Raw genomic sequence first — 15,550 nt, 5'->3', positions numbered from 1 at the left:
CCCAGTATTCTTTCCTGCCATGGCAGGGGGTCGGACTAGATGATCTACTCAGGTCCTTTCCGACCCTAGAAACTATGAAACTATGAAACTAAAATGTAATGCTGGCAGAATGTGTAGCTATCCCCTCTTTTGCAGGGTCAGTGGCTGCCTGCCTTTCTACTCATGCCCACTGTTCCACTGATGCCTGCTGACCGCTTGTACCTTTGAGCACCTACCATTTGAATCCAGTCTTTGGCACTTTTTAAAAATTCATACAAGTGTTCATAAATCACAACATGAGACAACAAATAAGCAAAAATAAAATAAATGATGTACCAAAACCAAGTTAATATTTATATTTTTGGTATCAGGAAAGATAGCACTCTACAAGGTTGTAGTTATTTAAAAGAAAAAAAACCAAATTTGAGCAGCTCATTTGCATTTCATATCAAACCTACACAAAGATTGAGTAATTTCCCTAAAAATATTAATTAGATTTTGAAGCGCCTATTGTATATTTAAGAAAGGCTATGTATAAGTATACTGTAATTGCATACTTGCAAAATGACTGTGCTCCCTGTTTATAATAAAGATGTCTTAGGAGCATGAAAAGGAATACAGTAACACTGAGGCAACACAAACTGTCATCTTGCATGCTTGTACAGCACCTGGCACCAAAAGGTACCTGGTATGTTTCCTTTTTATATGCTACTGAAATATAAATAGTAAATGATAACAAATATACAAAAAAGAGAAAATGACTGCATTCTCTTTTCCTCTCCAGACTGTATAATATTTAAATATTACTTGAATGTATTTTGTGTGTTACTTTTAAGAAATGGCTGCATACATTTTTTCTATTACAGACTTTTATTACTTACACCACTTCTGTATAGTGGGGCAGTAATACTACTGTGGTTGTCCATGTCTAGACATGTACAGGTTTCAAGTCCTTATTTCAGTGGCACCTCAGTGTAATAGTGGATTATGGTAGAATCTGAAGTTCTTCTCTTTTAGGGATCAGAGACAAAGTTCTACTTTAGAAGAATATGTACATTCATATCATTTAAGCATCTAGGCAAAATTACATGCATTTTTACCTCTAACATCAGCTGTGTGAACTCTTCATTGCTGAGAAATGAAGGCTTCCAATCTTGCTGAATTTCACAAATCTCTGTCTGTGCTGAGACTTCTAAAAACAAAATTTAAAAAATCACTGTATTTTATGCCCAAAGTAAAGCATGCCTTGGGAGATCATATACAAATTGCTGCCATATGATTTATTTTTTATTATAAAAATATTTTGAAAAATACAGAGATTTGCAAGAATAAGATAGGCTTGCAGTGTGAGAATATGGAGAACATTATCACTGAGCCGAATCCTAAGGTCTTTACTCAATTTGCATTCAACCCAACTACCACTGACTTCAGTCGGTTTGATGGGGGTGAGTCAAATAAGGCCTGAATGAAATTAAAAGCAGTATAAAAATCAGTGGGCGCATCTATATAAGTCATTTACTGTGGAGCTGACTAATTAACTGTGCAGTGAAATGTCACAGTCTCCATGTGCGATGCTGTTAGAACAGGGTAAACTAATTAATTCTGCTGTAGGATAGTACTGTCAGCCACAAGTACTAGCCAATAGGGCTGTGTGAAAGTCACTGACTTGATTCAGAGGAGATTTGGCTTGACTCAGTGGCTGAATCACCAAATCTGAATCGAATCAGGAGCCTCTAATTCAATTTGGAGAGATTCGATGATTCAGCCATAGACACAACTTTATATGTTTTTTCTATGTACCTCGAGGTACCAGGCGCAGCTCGTGAACGTTGAGATGGTGGGGTGGATGGAGCGTACCATGGGAGCCTGGGGAAGTCCCCTGCGCGCTTGGCAGTGGACCCAGAAGTGGACCAGAAGTGCTTCCAGTCCACTTCTGGGTCTGCTGCAGAGCATGCAGGGGACCTCTCCACCCCCCAGCTTGGCAACTGTGCCACCTGGGTCTGGGGGGGCACCCTGGGTCCCCTCGTGACTGATCACCAAGCCAGGGGTTGTGGGGTCTGTCGCCTGTGTGCTTGGCGGTGGACCTGCAAGTGGACTGGAAGTACTTCTAGGTCTGATGCCAAGTGCGCGGGGGACCCTCCCATGCTCTCATGGGACGCTCCATCCACCCCACCATCTCAGCATTCACGAGCCATGCCTGGTACCTTGAGGTACGTAGAAAAAAAAAATAAAGCTGTGTCTATGGCCGAATCGCTGATTCTCCAAATCAGAATCGAATCTTCAGGTTCAGATTCAGCCAAATCGAATCAGGACACTGATCCAAATCAGCAAATTGAATCACTATCCCCTGAATTGGGCTGAAACTGAATCTGAATCATATACTTCCCACTTCACACCCCTCCCTAGCCAACAGCAGAGTTATTTACTCCACTACAACGCACATGTAGATACTGATGGGGCTGGCTGGTACATAAGGGTGCTTCGCTGTCGCCTAGCCCTGCACTAAAGCACCCTCATGCACCAGCCAGCCCTTCTGCAGCAAGTTGAGCTGGGTTCGAGCAGCTCTGGGCTGGCAGGCTGACCCTCAGGACCCCCTGCCAACTGGGGCTACTCCAGCCTGGATCAACATGCTGCAGTCCTGGGCACCTGAGCAACAAACTCCGGCACGAACTGCATCAGAACTTATTCAGCTGCATTAATATCATGTGTAGATCTGCCCAGAATATATTAAATATGCAATTACATCTGAGTAAGTTCCAAACTTGGTATGGGAATTATAAGGAGCTAGATTCTGGCTTATGGTGTTGAGTAGTGGGCAATGATCAAACTTTAAAGAAGGCAGAAAAGGGGCTGTGTCTCAAAAAGTACAGACCTTTCCCCTTTTCTCAGTGTACAGGTGAAGCATTAGAGGTACAACCATCACTTGCAACAGAACAGCCTTCTCCCTTGATACTCCCTGCACCCAGCTCCTCAGGGCAGCGAAGAGCACAGAATGGGGTAGAAAATGATTTCCTTCATAAAGCACCTGTTCATATGCAACTTCGTCCCCTTTAAAATAAAAAAAACTGAACTGCAAACCTGCCTGCAGGTTTCTGCTGGTGTTCTGTTCTGGCACATGTAAGACTGTCTAATAAGTGCTCTTCTACCTTTTAAGCTTCCATTTGGAGGAGTGCAAGTGCATTGTAATGATGAATCATGGCTCCATACTTAGGGCTGAACCCAAATTAGAGTTGGTTGAATAATATTTGTTGAATAATGTATTCCAAATAACATCTCCAACAAATATTGTTACATTATCAACCCAGGTAGGTAATTCATTCATTCATGCCTTTGTCCTACAATTTTTTTCATTAATTTCACAATTTAAAAAAATGTTTGCTTATTATCTTAGTATTAGCACCATTTTAATAAAAGTGAAGCTTTAATAAAGGTAACAGCACCAGTGATTCTATTAAGACTGAATGCAGTATATCACTTCTACCTGATAATTAATCTAATCTATCAACCTATATAATTAACACCAAGTTCTCGCTATTCTAAGGGAGCAGACAGACTGACCATATAAATAAAAAATGGATGAAAAATACGAAAGGTAGTAAACCTATAACCATGTCTGTGTGTAATGGCTCCTGGAACTAAATCAAAGCATCTACTCAAGTATGAGTTAGTAATATACTTTGGAGCTCCAGCAGTCTGCTTCTGAATAACAGTATACTTAACTAACATTCAGCATGCTGTAGTTGTCATGATACCATAGTGCAATGGCCCTCTGTGACCAGAACATTACTACATATGTATTTTAGCTTATGTATGGGGGGAAAAAAAGAATCAGCTCCAATGATCTCTTAATTAGGGAATACTGCAAGGTAGATAAATAACATGGAAAAGCTCGCATGCTTAAAATATTTTCTAGGAGAATTCTGAAGGTTAACAATCTTTTTGGATTAGAAAGAAAGGGACTGTTTATTGAATGGGCAGTCTGAAAACTGATCAGCTTTTCTATTAGAATTTAACTCTTGCTTTTGGATTCTGACTGTAAGAGAAACACTACTTAATAAGTAAAATAAAACTGTGATCACCCACATTGGAGATAAAGTAATGTTTTTAACCTGTATTGGGAGTTTCTGCATTGTGATGCATGACTAATATTGAGTTCAATTTTAAAAAAAGATTTTTGCCTGACCCTTTTTTAACAACTGCTCAAAATAATAACAATTTTGTCCAGCCTATCCACAGAATTGTAATGATTGTGTCTGTTCACTCTTACTTAGTTGATCTCTATATTAATAAAATGTATTTTTTAAATAAATTATTGGGGCAACCAACTACTCTGTCTACACTTATTCAAACCCCATGTGGTTGGCTTTTTAAGCAAGCGTATTAGCGCTCTCCTTTGCCTTGGGCAGCTAAAAAAGGATACATTATTACTGTCACATTTTAATAGGTATATACAATTATCAAAGAATAACAGGTACAATAAAACTTTCAGATGTCCCAGTCATGCCCTCCTGCAAGAAATCATCTTGTCTGTGGCAGACTTTTATTAAAAAAGAAACATCAGTCTAACAACAGAATAACTGTAATTATTTCCTCAGAAAGTTTGACATTTGTGACTTCATTATGCTGGGAGTCATGGTATAAGAGATTTTATGTTCTCTTTCATTACGCCCATATCTCTCAACTGTGAGCGGGTGGAAAGGTTGTCAAAGGAATAAAGGAGAGCAAGTGGCACAGTACATTAACTCGCTAGGCAAGCTGCTCTGTGAGGTCAAACCCCTTCACACACATGAAATCCTGCTTTAGTCGACAGGATTTCACAGGGCTGTGGGCACTGTTAACTTCTGGATATCTTGGGCCTGATTCCCACTGGAGCAGTGTAAAAAGGCCTTGTTGTAAATGAAAATCAGCCATGGGTGACTTCAGTGGTATTCAGATTTTGGGCTGAAGCCCAAAGGGGGCCCTCCGTAAGCTGATCTCCCATTTGCACAAAATTACCCTGCCAAGAATCTGAAGCCTTTGCGAATCCTCCAAGCAGCTCCTCAAGATGCACACATCTCTCATGGGACATGTGAATACTAGGGGGCAGAAAGATGTGCCTATTCCCTGGGGTGGAACTAAGAGAGAGCAATTCAGTGAAAACTCTGCAAGGCCACTTTGCAATGCTCCTCTCAGTTTTCTGCACCACAAGGCATTTGCTCACCTCACAGAAATTACAAACACCTCCACACATTTGAAGGTTTTGCTCAGAGAGGCCACAAAGATTGGATTAGTAGGGATTAAAGAAGACTGAGACAGTGGTGGAGCTGCCACTTCTTTTTTTTTCCTTTTAAAATAAAGAGGTTTCCTTTGGATGTATTCAAAAATAAAACCATGCCCTTCTAAACCTAACTAATATAATGTACCAGAAATTTATGCAAGGGCAAAATTAGTGCTTTCTTGTGCAAACTGTGTGGAAATCTAAGGAATTTGTACATGCTAATGTTTATGGATGCATTTTCTGAACCTTATGTTACAACAGTGGCTCTTCATTACAGTTTTCCACAGTCTGCAGGGGTCACAGTCTCCCTACAGTAGTCCAAGACTGGAGAAATACCTGGGTTCCCACACCTATCTTTAGAATAGCTGGGAAAAATATTTTGCTCTTTCAGTGAGAGAAGAGCTTCCTCCTTTCCCCAGTCATGTTTTTGCCCAGAGCAATCACATCCTTGTTTTCCTCCTAAGCTCACAGTTCCATTTTAGAGATCTGCCACCCATCTTTCCTAGATGCCCGATGTCCAAGCACTCTCTGCACCCTATCCTATGGAGATCTAGCCTATCCTAAACAGCGCTCTTAAGTTTTCTTGTAATACACTACACCATGGAAAAGAAAACTCCTACTGTGATAGTTTGACCATTTCATCCACTCTTGACCACCAGCAGAGTAACACGGACATTATGCAGTCTGACTAGGCATGGACAGGCATGGCAGATGTTACCATTGTGTTTCTGCAGAAAGCCAATGACTTTTTCAAGCACTGTAGTTTTGTCCATTTTGCGGGTGTTCCCTGGAAGCATGGAGCTGAGCTCTTTGATAAGAACATTGAATTGGTCACGCCTCTTCTTTTCAGACTTGTTACGTGAAGCCCTGTAAATATGGAAACATGTAAGGAAAGGAGCAAGAAAAAATAATAGGTGCATACTCCTTTTGCAATACGTTATTAAGAAAAATATCTGTTGTTAGGCAAAATTACACCCAGAAGAAGTAACCTTTCTTATTCCCCATTCTCATTCTGTTCCGTCTTTACTGAGGCATCTTTAAAGACCATGTGCTAGATAAGAGATGAACTGGAGACAGATTTGATTCCCATCTCTGCTGTTTGACCTGACTGTTCTATGGCTGTGCTAACTCAGTGACCACAGCCTGGTTCAACTGTCCTTCTTCCCCTTGTCACTCCAGAAACAGAACTACAGGTGGAAAAAATTATTCTCTTTGTTTTATGACAAATTATAAAGACTGTCTTTGGGGTGCAACTTGCTTGTGTGCATGCACAAATATTTTCAAAATGTATGCATCTACAAAAAGAGGTACTTGCAATAAGGAAGATATAAGTGTAGATAACATAACAAAATGTTCTATGAACCACACAGCATTCATATAGGAACAAGTTCTGGGCTGATCTAGAAGCTTGGGGATTTTGAATTATTTTTAGTTAGATGAAAAAATAATACGGAAACTATTGCAGGATATAACCATCCTGTCAAATTGCAGTTGAAAAAGGAAAGATGGTCCTCTGGTTTAAGCTCAGGACTGAGTCACAATTTCCAGGCATCATTCCAAGTTTTATCACACACTCTTTATCAGCCATTAAGCAAATCACTTAATTTCTTTCTGCCTCAATTCCTTATCTGTGAAATGGGAGCAATACTACTTCCTTTGCCTGTCTTATCTATTACAGAGTGCAAACTCTTCGGAGACTATCTCTTCCCATGAGTTTTTACCTAGAACATAGGAAACCAAATTTAGTAGGTGCTTCTAGGGGCTATCATAATAGTGTTATTACTACTATTAATAATATTTATGGTGGCTCTAATTCAATTTAATTGTTACTTATTTTATAATCAGTCATAAACTAGGCATTATACTCTTCACTGTCTCCCAGGACGATGTCGTTTAAGGCAGACATTACTTGGATTTCTTTAGCCATGCACCAGATAAACTGAAGAATATGCCCCCCAAAATGCTCCCTTAGTTGAAAGGTTCCAGAGCAACCAAGGATATTATTGTAAGCTAAAATTTGCTTTGTTAAATGTATGAAAATCAGTATGAAGTCAGATGTGATTTAACAATCAAAAGGCCAATTCAACTCTACATTTCTAAATTCACCATAACTCGTGAGTTATTCTAGACACACACTAGTGGGAATCAGGATAGAATATTTACTTTTGTCCAAGGACCAATATGGCAATAAACTTTTTCAGGAGAGATACTATATGTTTCTACCGAAGGGTAATTTTTGTTTGTCTTGCTCTCAACTCTGAAAACACTTTGAGATATACTGGAAACAAGAAAATATTTGATTATTTTACAGCTATCAATACAAGAAATTGGGTGTATTCTGTGTGATTGATTTCAGCCTACTCCTACTTCAGCATAAGAGACTGTTAAGAAGATTTGAAGAGCATCATCCTTACATTTTTGAACAACTAAATGTGGCAGGAAGGGAAGTAAAGAATATGTTATTTTCGTATCATTCAATCCTCACTCCATTTTTAGCCTGAAGACCCCTTCTAATTCTTCCAGTGTATTTCCAGTTTAATATAATCTTTACACTAAATTTGACAGAACTTTTTGCTAATTGGGGGATTGCATTATGTGCAGGTTTAGGACATTATAAAGATGAACATACATTACTTCAGAATCTAAACTTGTGTGTGTGTTATGTAAGAAAATGGAGAATGATGTTTTTTACTTACTAAATGATTAATTTTAAGAGCAATTTGTGTCAGGATGCTTTTGGAGGGAAATTTGAATTAAATAAAAAATGTACAAAACCAGCATGTGTCTTAAAACTAAGTTAAGTGTTCTGGATACATCAGAAAAAATGATCCAAGCAGATTTTACATGTATAACAAATTGATTTATTAAGCAAAGGAAATAATATCTGTAGTCAGTACTACAAACTGATTGACTTTGGTCATCATGACCTAGAAGATTTTAGAAGTAGTACATCGCTACCTTTTTCATATCTACTGTTTCTCCAAAAAGTAGAAAACAAGCCTTTCTGGTCTTTTGACTCCCAGTCAATTTCTCAACTTTGAATTAACTGTTTATTTAACTGAACTAAACTGAAATGAAGAAAATAGTCTCTCTAGACTATATAAGAGCCTACATTTGTTGAAAGCTGTTTTACCACTTTGCATCCAGTTCTGAATTATTTTAATAGATTGGAGTAAATTCACTGCTTAATACATGCTGCCCTAATTTCAAATGGAATATTAAATATGTTTATTTTAAAAAGTAAAATGCCTTTAATTTTCATAAACACTGAATTTGAATTAAAAAATCCAATTTTTTTCAGTTTTTGAAAATCATCAATTTATCCACCCAATGTATCACAAAAAAATCATATGCATCATTAAAATTACAGCAAATGGGAATGACACATACTGATATTAAGATACATGCTATACTATTTCTGAATGGTTAGCTTGTATCAAAATTAAAATAATTTGAACCTATGGGTCGGAATTCATAGAAATCTTGAATTTCTCCCTCTGTCCTCTCCTTCACTTAAGTATCTCACTGCTTGCAAAGACAATCCTGCATTTCAGGAATGTTGTAATACTTGACACTTGGTAAGACACTTCCAGCTGTGATACGCCATCTCCAAAAACATCTTTTCATGATGTAATGTGGTATGAGGCATCCTTTATTCTCCACCTCCTCTGTTCGCAGATCTATATATTATTTACAGATGGTTTGGCACATCTCTACATACAGCTTCTTTTTACTGTGCACTAATAGTACTATGTTTAGGAAGTCTCAAGTGCATTAAGATCCTTGTTAAGAGTAATGGTAGAGTGACTCCAGGGTCTAATGGACCCTTGGCCTCACAAGACCTTCCCTGAAGTCCAAAGCGGTAACAGCTAGATCAGCTCTGTGCTCCTGGTATTAAACACTGGGTTTCTGTGTCTTGAACATGCATGAATTAGAAAAAGAAGCAGAGAACAGTTGAGTTTGGTTGCAGTGTGTTCTGACCTATATAAGTGAAAAAAGGCTGCAGGGAGATAAGAAGCAGGGAAAGAATCAAAAGAGATGAAACTGGATAAACTAGTTGTGCCTGGACTGAAAATACTCTCATTAGAAAGAACCAAGATAAAAAAAAATACATGCAATCTAAGGCTTCCTCTAAACCAATTACACTGGTGGTTGCAGGATTGATAATGCTCCCAGGAAAACTGCTAGCAAGCAGGTTTTGTGACATTCCAGATGCCAGTATGGGTTGTCTCTTATTATAGAATTTCATTGCAACCAATCTTTTTCTACTTTAAATAACATCTTCTTTTCAAAGTGCTAGCACCAGTCTCTTACGTATGAATCAAATGTGATTTTATCGCTGTAGATGATACCTACCACATATGAAGTGATTTTGGTGCCAGTTTAGAGCTAAAATATTGTTTGTAGTGTTGTTTCTTTGTTGCCACAGTAACTTTTGAAGGTACTCAGTACAGTATTTGTTACCACTAGAGCCATCTTTGTATAAAATGGGTACTATAAAAAGAAAAAATCAATGTTTTCCACAAACAGTCCATGTTTCTTTTACAAAATGTGTGTTTGAAAACTGCAGAGAGTAACCTGTATATTTTCTAGATGTGTTGGACAAGGAAGAAGTATTGTGCCAGGAATATGAGTGTGCTGTTGGTTCTCTGGTTCTGATACTGTGCAGTAATGTGAAAAAGAACCACTCATTGTATTTGGCTGGCTGACATTTTTTGCAGGAAGCACTACCGAACTTCTTTTATCTTCCTAGGGTAGCTGATAATAGTGGTTTGTGATTCAAACCGCTTTTCAAGTTGTTCTAGGCTTTATTTTTCTCTCTCTTTGCATTAATTAGTATCAGGAAAAAAAGCATCTGCAGCAATGTATGCGTTCATCAAAAAATGAACAAAGAGTTTTAAGAGAAAAATGTGCTCACCTCTTTGCCCTGTCTTTCTCATCTTCATCCATTAGACTTTCTAAGCAGTTTTTTCTGTTGAAGGAATGCAGAGTTATTAACAGTTGTCATTTCATTAGTTCCACCTTCAGGTTAATCTCAGAGTCACTTCTGCTTTACTTTAATAACAAGAGTGACAGTATCCAGGCCAAATAAATGTGTCAGCAGTGCTTTAAAGTTCAGTTCTTTATTTTAATAAGTATTTGATGTCCTCAGTGCAGACCACAGTGTAGCATAGGGAAACACAAAGTAGCTATAAATGAACTAACTTGGGCATTGAAGCATTCTAGCTAGAGTAGTAAGGAACTTAATTGGCTTAATTTACCCAGTTCCTTTGGAGGCAACAGCCCACAGTGAGAACCAGGTTTCTGTGACCAAGCTGTGTTCAGTATCTGAATTAGATCAGTTACAGCAAGCTCAGGTATCTCTACATACATCTTTCCTTGCAATCTGCAGTGTAGAGATACATTTTGTGATTTCTTTGTATTGTAGAAGCATTTAGGGGTTCTAATCAGGGACTAAACCCAGCACTGTCCTAGATATGGTGCAAACACAGCATAGTCCTTCTACATCAAAGAGCTTATAGTAATACCTGTCTGTCATGATCACTGCTAGGCTAGAACCCCAGGACCTCCAGAGAGGTCAAAATTGTACCTCTGTGCACCCTCAAAGCTAATACATTGTAAAAACAACTAGTTCCTTAGAAAAAGCAGGCAGTTTCCTTCCTGAGTGAGTCCTCCTGTTATAGGAAGGTTTAAATTCCTCCATGGGCTTCACAGGAGTTCAAAAGAAAAAGCTGCAATGAGGATGACTTATGGGATCAATTCAACAAAGCACTTAAATATGTTCATCAGTCATATTGTCTCAGTCTTGTTCCTAGAGAACAGATTTCCACATTGCAAAAAACTGGCTTAGTGACTGTCTCCATCTGACACCCTTCTTGGTAGTCTCAGCCAAGAGTTCTGGGGTTGGCTGATTAAGCCTGAGACTGAACAGCCTTCTTAACAGCTGACTTTAGCTTCATTTTTAGAGTTCAACAGGTTTTTAGCTTTTCAGCTGCCAGTCCTATGCTAACCTAATGTGACTTGCCACAGAGGAAAACATGCAATCCCTGGGCAAACCTGTAAACATGTACTGAACTCTTCAGGGGCACGTCTACATGTGACACTAGGTCGCCGTAGCAATGCGCTATGGTGATGTAGCATCCGCAGGCAAGAACCGTGACACCACAACTATCTCGCCACAGCAATTTCCTCCCCCATTATAGCACATTGCTACAGTGATGTAGTGCCTAAAATTAACTGTGCATGGTGTACACAGTGCAGCACCGGCTATTACTGCACCACCGTGGCACGTGTAGATGCAGCCAGTGTTAGCTTTTCTAGAACAGACCGGTTAGACATTGACCTTTACTCAGGCCTACATTCATCACTCAGGGAATTAGTTCCATGAGACTGAACACTTTTGAGCATATAGTAGGTGCATCCAAGTACTAACCATAAAGAGAAAAAAGATAAATAAGTACAATAATAAATCATTTAGGCGAGCGTGAGCTCAGCACAGTTGAGGACTGACGTTCTGGTCCATTTCATTCTCTGCCCATTATCTGTGCTTCTTTTGCTCTGTGCTTTTGTGCGTAAGGGGTATTTGTGGCTTAACACTGATCCATCTGAAGCACAAAACCTAATACTTATTGTTACCTGCATCTGACCATGGCATCTACCCATACTTGCATTAGACCACAAAAGATTTTTGCACCCAAACAATTCCATCACAAAAAGATTTACAAAATCAGTGGGCACATCTCCACGTGATGCTACATCGCCGTAGCATCCACTAGTGTCTACATGTGACCAGCAGTTACTTTGGCATAGTAGCGCACTTCCCCATTATAGCTCACCTTTATGGTGAAGTAGCTGCTAAAAATAACCATGCGCCATGTGTACAGTGCAGTACAGGTGGTTACTGCATCATGCTTTAGTACTTCCCAAAGGTACTGTAACAATGTTGCCACATGACGCAGTAACAACATTGCCATAGGGCAACATGTAAACACGCCCAGTGACCCTATGTTTAAAACTGATGTCACCGGTGCTGTCAGCAGCAGGGGTGGGGGTGGGGAGGTGGTGTGTGTGGCAACCACCGACCAGGGGTTGGCGACCATCCACAGATGCCACTGGAAGTGGCAGTGTCAGCCAGCAGCGATTGCTGACCACCTGCAGATGCTGCCAGCGGTGTTGGCAGTGGGGTGGGGGGTGGCGAGCGGCAGTGTCGGCAGTGCCTTTTCATAGGGGGTGCACTGCCACACTCAGGGGGTGCACATGCACCCGTGTATACCCCTTATGCATTGTCAATGATATATACACTCTGTCAATCAGGTATGATTTTAACATGTAATTTTACCAGGAAATGTTATTGCCTAAAGACCATTTGACTAAAAAACTGGTAAACAGGAAGAATTATGGATAAAATACAAATACATTCTCTCCTGTTATTAACCAATAGATAGTAAAACTCTACTGGCTCAGAAATTAGTAATATAAGAAAATATGGAATATATGTGATAATTATTATGCAAATGTTTTCTAACAACAGAATTGTAGTAGGGGATTATAAACTATAGTTCATTGGTCTGAGGATAAACTCACTACAGGTGAGAAGGTTAATGTGATTTTAATTCAGTGGCAGAAGAGCTAAATAGGAAACATATAAGATGTATATTGTATTTTATATTGCCAAATTCTGAAAACTGGAAGATACACAACTATAACACTTAAACAATGCTTAGACAGCTTTAAATCTATCAACAAATCTAGCCTCACAATACCCCATGAGGTTGGCCAGTACTATCATCATTCATATTTATCATCAGGATAAAGTTGATTGCCTATTATTTGAAAATTTATTTGACACATTTCATCATAGTTTAATAAAAATGAATCAACAAATACTTCTTAAACTTATTCATCCTCCAATACAGTTGGGCAAATACTGACTCTCAAGTTCTCTCTCACATAAAATATGCCCCAGAATAAGATGCACAGGTTGTTTCTGAAAGGGCTGAATGAAGAAAAAACAATCTTTCCTTACAGTAAACAACTGAGTAGCAGCAGCGAGGGAGCTGAACCTGCTCACTGTGTGTTGCATGCAGATGTTACTTTCACTTTTACACAGTGGGTGCGTCTACATATGCATTTGATATGGGATCAGTTTACTTGCCAGTAAACTACTCGTGAGTACATGCTCCTGGGAACGCATCTACACATGCAGGGAAGCAGGAGAAGATCTGCTTGTAATGGCAGCAAACTGCTCCCACTTCCTGGGGTCCTGCAATGGGCCCCTGTTACCACCAGGGGGAACTTTAGGCTCCACTTGGGTGCTAACCCAGGGGCTGGCAGGAAGCCCCCCGGCTAGGAGACAGCTGTCTACTGGCCAGGGCTGGAACATAGCTGGAACATGGCTGTCTACTGGCCAGGGCCGCTGGCAGCAGGAAGCTCCTGGCCTCTGCTCCCCAAATAGGGGCAGAGGACTTGGAAAGAGCTGCAGAGGAGGGGTAATTAATGCATTCCAGCAGACTCCAGCATCACGTGTATCAGTGTCCTGTGCTGAAAAATGGTGGTGGGGTGCTTTAAACTAAAGCTCGTTTTATGAGCTTTAGTTCAAATCACCCTCCCACCATTTTTCAGCGTAGGGATGCTAATACATGTGACATTCCCTGCACTTTAATTAGCGCAGCTCTTGTATCTGTGCTAATTAAAACCCCTCCCCCTGAAGCATGTCTATAAACAGCCTAGGAGTTTACTGGCTTGAAGTTAGTAGGACCAGCTACTATTCCACATGTACGGCTCCTAAGTTTGATCCTATTCCATCCTGCTTGAATTCCTGGAAAGCTGTTAACCTAAGAGTTTGGTGGGTAGATCCTCTTTCTCCTAAGTTCATTTTTGTGACTTAGTCTACGGATAAAATGCTAGCATGTTACAAAAGGAGATGAGTTTTTAGAGGTCTGAGAAGGATGGAACTAGATTGCACCTATGTCCATTTAGGTGCCAAGTCAGTGGAATAGGATCTGATATTTATACTTCTGCCAAAATCACTAGGCAGTGCATATATTTGTTGAGTTACCTTATGCCTTGGGTGGAATGAAGACCCTTACAATTAAGCAGTATCAGAAATGAAAACGTCCTCCACTAAATTTCTGAAGAACCTCCTCTAAGATCCCTTGACACAGCAATGTGGCCCCTTCTGTTGGTAACAGGCTACTGTGAAAAGGTCTATGAAGCGGGATGGCTGAGGGGAAAGAATGGAAGTGGATTTCATGGCTATGGGTAATGCTTTCCAACACTCATCTGTCCATTGCCAAGGATGGAACATTGTCTGATGGGGCAAAGTAGCCTCTGAAGGTTGTGATCAGTACACTGCCCAGGAATTGTGTCACAAAGAGGCATATGCCCACAATAACTAGTAGTAGCATTACCTCCTCTATTACATTAAGGACTTGGCTTTCCAATTAGTGTGAAGCAACTTATGGCCAACTTTCAGTGAAGACCAAGTTTCTTATTCAAGGATATACAATTTGGGATCTGTTGGGTGCCATAATGTCTAATTTCAACTACACCTCCATGATTACACTGATTCAACCAAATCTAGAGAAGATGTTAAACATTTCTAACAAAGTTAGCTGGTGTGTATATGTGTATAAGGAAAGGAAATGAAAATGTTCTTTACAAAATCAAAAGGGCTGAACACACATAGTTATCGCGAAGCAGTACTGTTCCCCTTCTGTTGGGCTGTAGCAACATCAGAGCCTTGCAAGACAGTTTATGGCTGGAGGAGAAATCAATAAAATGAACTATGGATATATTTTTAGAATAATCTCGTTATTTCAAACTAGACATATACACCCTTGAACAGAGAGGAGCACAAATGTCACATCAGCAGTGAGAAGGAATCATAACTTTTGGCAGAGGTGATATTTTTTTTTATACCAAAAAGATATTTCCAAAAAAAAGTATTTATTTGCAAGCTTTCAGGCACCCAGACCGTTCTTCAGGCATACACTATCAGAACTCTCAGACCAAACACAGCCAGGTTCCCAGGGAACAACTCTGACTGTTAACACGATTAAGGAAGAAACCAAATTTCCTTGGTCTTTGTCACAGCTCCCTCCCTGGAAGAAACCACTTCCCAAAATTAACAGCACTACATTTCCTTCAAAGTCTGACCAGTATTTGCACCCTAAGAAAATGTAATTTGTAACACTACGGAAACAGATCAATCTGGTATCCACTGTGATCAGAATGCTTAGCAAGACAATCACATTTGTGACTTTACTAATATATTTTGTTGTCATCAGATAAGAGTACAGATACAAAGATTAC

The 15,550-nt window shown here is 39.6% G+C and overlaps 1 protein-coding gene across 2 annotated transcripts in view; it reads right to left on the bottom strand.

Annotated features, from left to right (window-relative positions):
• Nucleotides 1-10,205, bottom strand: part of NPAS2 (neuronal PAS domain protein 2) — an 83,489-nt gene extending 73,284 nt beyond the window's left edge. For both annotated transcript variants that reach the window (XM_019529519.1, XM_019529520.1), the window contains exons 1-3: nucleotides 10,155-10,205; nucleotides 5,955-6,103; nucleotides 1,080-1,171 (exon numbers count right to left, since the gene is read on the bottom strand). In XM_019529519.1, coding sequence (XP_019385064.1) covers nucleotides 1,080-1,171; nucleotides 5,955-6,103; nucleotides 10,155-10,186 — 273 coding nt within the window. In that variant the 5' untranslated portion in view covers nucleotides 10,187-10,205. The remainder of the gene's footprint in view (nucleotides 1-1,079; nucleotides 1,172-5,954; nucleotides 6,104-10,154) is intronic.
• Nucleotides 10,206-15,550: the final 5,345 nt, after the last annotated feature.

Source organism: Crocodylus porosus, unplaced genomic scaffold (assembly GCF_001723895.1).
Source record: "Crocodylus porosus isolate Cpor-Errol unplaced genomic scaffold, CroPor_comp1, whole genome shotgun sequence".
NCBI lineage: Eukaryota > Metazoa > Chordata > Crocodylia > Crocodylidae > Crocodylus > Crocodylus porosus.
The sequence above is the reverse complement of the archived record's forward strand: the minus strand, read 5'-3'. Positions and strand labels throughout refer to the sequence as shown.